Source organism: Solanum dulcamara, chromosome 12 (assembly GCF_947179165.1).
Source record: "Solanum dulcamara chromosome 12, daSolDulc1.2, whole genome shotgun sequence".
Lineage (NCBI taxonomy): Eukaryota > Viridiplantae > Streptophyta > Magnoliopsida > Solanales > Solanaceae > Solanum > Solanum dulcamara.
The window spans coordinates 10,369,685-10,375,684 of NC_077248.1; the positions used below are offsets into that span (position 1 = coordinate 10,369,685).

Sequence of the window (6,000 nt, forward strand, 5' to 3'; positions counted from 1 at the left end):
ACAATAAAATAAAATAAAATACACACACAAATTAAAACATAAGAGTGGATTATTATAAACACAAAGCTTTTGTTCAACCATATATTTTGAACTGAATTTTTGAAATTATGTTTAAATATATAATTTACTTGAATTTTAAATTTTTATAATTAAATGATTTTTTTAAAATTTAATCCAAAATTTACGGGTAAAACTAGCCAACTAACGAACTGTAATTGTTTATAAATACGTTATATGTGTCCTTGAACGCTAATACTAGTGAAAAGTGACTTTTTCTTGCTCTGTTTCTACTTTTCTAGTCTGTGCACTACTTATAGATTTTCTGCGAGTCCCTTTTTTGCTGTTTTTGAGGTCTCTTTCGCCGTCTTTCTTATTCGGCCGCGCCCCTGCCGACTGCAGAGACCATAATATCCCTATCTCTTCACTATAAATATAAAATCAACTGCATTTAAGTCGCCTTTTAAATCAGTTGTAGTTTCAGAAATACTTATTGAGCTAACATTAAAATCTGTCAATTCTTGAGATGGAGCAATCTTCGGAACTTGTTTTCTTTCCCTCTTGCTCTGCTTTCTCAGTACTCTAAATTGAATTGTTGTAGTAGAAGTAGTACTGCTCTGTTTTTGTTTTCACTTTGAGGAGACAAAACATAAAGAATAATAGCTCAAAAGAGGAGTCTTTTTATTGTTTTTTGTTATTTTACAAGAGATCTATCTGAGTTCAACAAAGAGACATCTCAAAACAAGGTATTTCAAGAAAGTGGGATTTTTTTATTTTTTTTGGGATCTGGGGAATTCTTGGAAATTAGTTTTATGGGGTGGGGAAGTTATAGGTGGTGTAATTTTTATTTATTTTTCCGGTCTCAATTTGTGTTGTTTGTGTTTGCAGATCTGCCTGTATTGAGACCACTTTTCTTTAAAATTAAAATGTATCCCGAGAAGCAAGCGGAGGAAGCTATTGTCTCAAACTTCAATGGAACTGATCATGATAATGGGGAGGAAGTTGAGAAATTTGGCGGAGAAGAAGAACAGTCCATTTTCAGTGTCAAAAGCCTCCTCTGGCATGGTGGCTCTGTTTGGGATGCTTGGTTCAGCTGTGCTTCTAATCAGGTACTGTGAATTTTTAACCACAGTTCTTTTTTTTCAGAAATATCATATTTTCTACTGCTAACGAAAACAACCTATCTCTATCTCTATCTCCTCTGCAAAATAGTGATAAGATTTGTCTACACTTTAGCCTCGACACATTATTGGATGTGTTATTGTGTCATATTTTTTACTGTATTTTCTAATTCATTTATTTTGACAGGTTGCTCAAGTGCTGTTGACACTTCCTTATTCATTTTCTCAACTTGGTATGGTATCTGGCATAGTGTTTCAAGTGTTCTATGGTCTTGTTGGGAGTTGGACTGCATACCTCATCAGTGTTCTCTATATAGAGTATAGAAGCAGAAAAGAGAAAGAAGGTGTTAACTTTAAAAATCATGTCATACAGGTGAGGGTACAAACAAAAAAAAATCATTTTTTTTATACGAATCAAAGTAATAAAAGACTGAATTTTAGTGTATCATAGTGAAAACGAGCAAACCCTTTTTGTCGAAAAATTATCATACGTATCAAGGTGTATTATTATTTTTCATAAATCAATATTAAATCTTAAACAACTTTAATATCGCCACACAGTTCAACTTGTAATATTCTCATTATTTTCTAAAAGAATTGTACTTTTTCAGAATCTTTTTGACTTGCAAATAGATTTATTCATCTTTGCTCTGTATCTGATTTTCTTTTTCAACTGGTAGTGGTTTGAAGTGCTTGATGGACTATTGGGTCCTTACTGGAAAGCAGCAGGGCTTGCCTTCAACTGTACGTTCCTTCTGTTTGGATCTGTCATACAACTAATTGCTTGCGCAAGGTACGGAACCATTAAATCCTTCTTCATTTAAAACCACATATAGTTCAAATATTAGAAGACATATAAAATAAATAAATAAAAAATTACTCCACTTATGCAAAATTGAGGGTTAATTTGTAAACTTAGATCTTGATTATTAATTTGATAGATTTTTTTTTTACTTTGGAACAGTAACATATATTACATCAATGACCATTTAGACAAGAGGACATGGACATACATATTTGGTGCTTGCTGTGCCACAACAGTTTTCATTCCATCTTTCCATAACTATCGGATTTGGTCTTTCCTTGGCCTTGGGATGACCACTTATACAGCATGGTACTTAACTATTGCTGCTGTCTTTCATGGCCAGGTAAATAATAATACAATTATTTCCTAAAACATATCATCCTGTATTTATTACTCTAATATGCATTCAATTTATTTTTTTTGGCAATTTCTATAAATGATGGAAGGGTCAATTATTATGTGTTATTATAGGTTGAAAATGTACAACACTCTGCTCCAGCAAAGCTTGTGCTGTATTTCACTGGCGCAACCAATATTCTTTACACCTTTGGTGGACATGCTGTTACTGTGTAAGTTCTCAATTCTTTTACCCATTTGTAAATGATATTTTATTTTAAAAGTACATTACTACGATTTAACAGAAAAAGTTGGTATAATTAGGGCCCTAAACAACACTTTAGTCGACTAGTTTTTAAAATATATACAAAGTGTATGAGTAGTGTATATTTTATATTTAACGTCGATTGAGTTAATTTCATTGCTTTCAATGTTGTTAAAATTTTTAATGGCATTTATATAAATGAGTAGTTATACAACAACAACAACAACCCAGTAAAATTCCACAACGTGGGGTCTGTGGAGGGTAAAGTGTACACAGACCTTACTTCTATCAATGTAGGACGGCTATTTTTGAAAGACCCTCGGCTCAGTTATAAATATCCATATTATATTATTTTCATAAAATTCTTTATTTATTGTAATGTCAATATCAATATGTGAGTTAAATCCATACGAGACAACTTAGAGTTGTAGTGCAGAAGAATCCAATGCCAATATTCTCCAATGTACTTACAATCACTTTAAATAATTGCTTAGAGAGCTTATCATTATATTCCATATTCAGTGGCTACTTTAACCCCCAAGTGGCCAAGTCAATGAAGACACTGCTTTCATGCCTTAAAAAAGTACATAATCTGAATAGTATTTAAACTTGAAATTGACTGTATAGTAAATAGGAAACAAGTTACCTTTTTTTTTTATAAAGCTGATTTTATAGAAATAATTACTTTGTATCTCAAAAAGTTAGAAAGATTAAATTTTAGATAAGAATTTCATCAAATAAGTTTAAGGTATGTCCACTAATTCTATAGAATTGAATCGCCCGTGACTATATTCCTGTATTGTAACTTCTTACATTCACAGTATCATCATTTTGCGTGTTGTTTATATATAGGGAAATTATGCATGCAATGTGGAAACCCCAGAAATTCAAATACATTTACCTAATAGCCACACTTTACGTTTTCACCTTAACCATTCCATCAGCTACAGCAGTCTACTGGGCATTCGGTGACCAACTTCTAAACCATAGTAACGCATTTTCGCTTCTGCCCAAAGACGGATGGCGCGATGCTGCAGTTATATTGATGCTTATTCACCAGTTTATTACGTTTGGGTTCGCGTGTACGCCGTTGTATTTTGTGTGGGAGAAAGTGATAGGTATGCACGACACTAAAAGCATATGCTTAAGGGCACTTGTTAGGTTGCCTGTGGTGATACCTATATGGTTTTTGGCTATTATATTTCCATTCTTTGGGCCTATTAACTCTGCTGTTGGGGCTCTTTTGGTTAGTTTCACTGTCTACATCATCCCAGCTCTTGCTCATATGCTCACTTATAGAAAAGCCTCTGCTCGACAGGTAATGCATTTATTTCTTTCTCTATCTTCACTCGCTAATACTTTATTTGTGTATATACAGTTGTCAGTCCCTTCTATTACAATTATTTTTATAACAACGTCATTCAATTAAAAATTATCTAAACAAATGATATTGTTACAGAGAGATGTTTGATTATATTTACAATTCTTTTTATGTCCCTTGTTACATAGAGTATTTTATTTGTCTTGACATATATATTGTGTTATTATTGAATTAGGGAATAAAATAAAGTGTATCTCGCACGACTGTGTAATAAGTTGTGTGAGGACTTGTCTACGTGTTGACAAATAGATTTGTGGACCCAAATTCTTAAATTTCTTGACACTAACTTGACTCACTTGTCAACTTAGTCTGTACCCTATACTTTTTCTATTAATTAAGTTGTACACTGTTATTTCCTGTTTTCTGTTTTTTCGTTTCAATTTATGTGAATGACTTTAATTGGTACAAAATTTAAGAATAAAATGAAGATTTTTGTAATTTGTGGTTCAAAAAAAGTTATAGATATTTATAAGGATAAAAACGAAAGTGTGTCACATAGATTGAAATGAATGGTGCAATTTTTAATTCAATGTAGAATTCTTTTATATATATATATTCAATGTAATTTGACATGTTCCTTTTCTATATCATGTGACCAATCCATGTTGTCTATAACATAATAATACTTATATAATCGGTATATTAAACTTACTTTCTTTGATTAAAAATTGCAGAATGCGGCAGAGAAACCACCATCCTTCATGCCAAGCTGGACTATAATGTATGCTATTAACATATTTATAGTGGGCTGGGTTTTTGTTGTTGGGTTTGGGTTTGGTGGATGGGCCAGTATGAGCAATTTCATCAAACAAGTTGATACATTTGGCCTTTTTGCAAAGTGTTACCAATGTAAACCTCCAGCGGGCCAGCCACCACATCCGGCGCCTCAGGCCACCGTACACCACTAGGAATGCTGACTTGGATCCGCCACGCCAATATGTCGGCGAAGTCAACGGTCAAACTCTTCTTCGAATATTTTTGTATGTAAAAACAAAATGTGCTGTGTGTTAAATCTTTCATCTTCTTTTGCTAATGTTTCGATTTTTTCTTATATGATTTTAGATAAGATAACGTGTCGAATTACTGGTTAATTTGCTATCAAAGGATAAGCTAATTAGTTAGATTAGCATATGCTAATTTTAAGTTTTTTTTTTCCCAACTTTTGGTGGTAAGTAAATTGTTACACCTATCTTATTTGGTTGATTCAGGAACTGACTTAGTGTCTGAGTGCTGAAAGCAATATCTGGTCTTGTCATATTGAGATGTAATAGTTTCCCTATGAGTTTCTGATAACTGACCTGGTCTATTAGAGGATCATCATCTGCTTCTTGCCTTCTCTTCACATGTTGATCATACTCTCTTGATGTTAGTTTGACATTAATATCTATAGGTGTTCCTGCTGGTTTAGCTGCTCCCATTCCAACTTCTGCTATAAGCTCAAGGGCATATTTCCTTTGATGCATTAGTATCCCTTCTGTGGATCTTGTAAACTCAATTCCCAGAAAATATTTAAGCTCCCCTAGGTCTTTCATCTTGAAGGCCTTTTGTAGAGCCTTCTTTGTGTCTTCTATTAATTTCAATGAGCTTCCAGTGATCAGCATGTCATCCACATACACAAGTATAAGTATAATTCCTGTTTCTGACTTACTGATGAATAGTGAGTGGTCATATTGGCTCTGTTTAAATTTAAGGGAGATAAGAGCCTCAATGAGCTTATGATTCCACTGTCTTGGGGCTTGCTTAAGTCCATATAAGGACTTTGTCAGTCTACATACCTTCTCCTCTTGACTGACAAACCCCTGAGGAAGGTGCATATAGATTTCAGCATCAAGGTCCCCATGAAGAAATGCATTGAACACATCCATTTGATGGATGTGCCACTGGTTGGAGGCAGCAAGAGCTAGAATAGATCTTACTGTGACCATCTTCACAACTGGAGAAAATGTTTCTTTATAGTCAATACCTTCTTGCTGACTGTATCCTTTGGCAACTAACTTGGCCTTGAATCTTTCTACTTCACCTGTGGACTTGTATTTGATTTTATAAACCCACCTACAGCCAATAGGTCTTTTACCTGCAGGTAAGGTAGTGATCT

General features: G+C 33.7%; 1 protein-coding gene across 1 annotated transcript; it reads left to right on the top strand.

Moving 5' to 3' along the window:
• The first annotated feature begins 260 nt into the window (after positions 1–260).
• LOC129877410 (auxin transporter-like protein 4) lies at positions 261–5,001 on the top strand. Its single transcript, XM_055952909.1, has 8 exons — positions 261–743; positions 886–1,106; positions 1,306–1,491; positions 1,799–1,911; positions 2,083–2,266; positions 2,395–2,492; positions 3,377–3,842; positions 4,580–5,001. Exons 2-8 carry the CDS (start codon positions 924–926, stop codon positions 4,811–4,813), a joined length of 1,464 nt encoding a protein of 487 aa, XP_055808884.1. The 5' UTR covers positions 261–743; positions 886–923; the 3' UTR covers positions 4,814–5,001.
• The last annotated feature ends 999 nt before the right edge of the window (positions 5,002–6,000 follow it).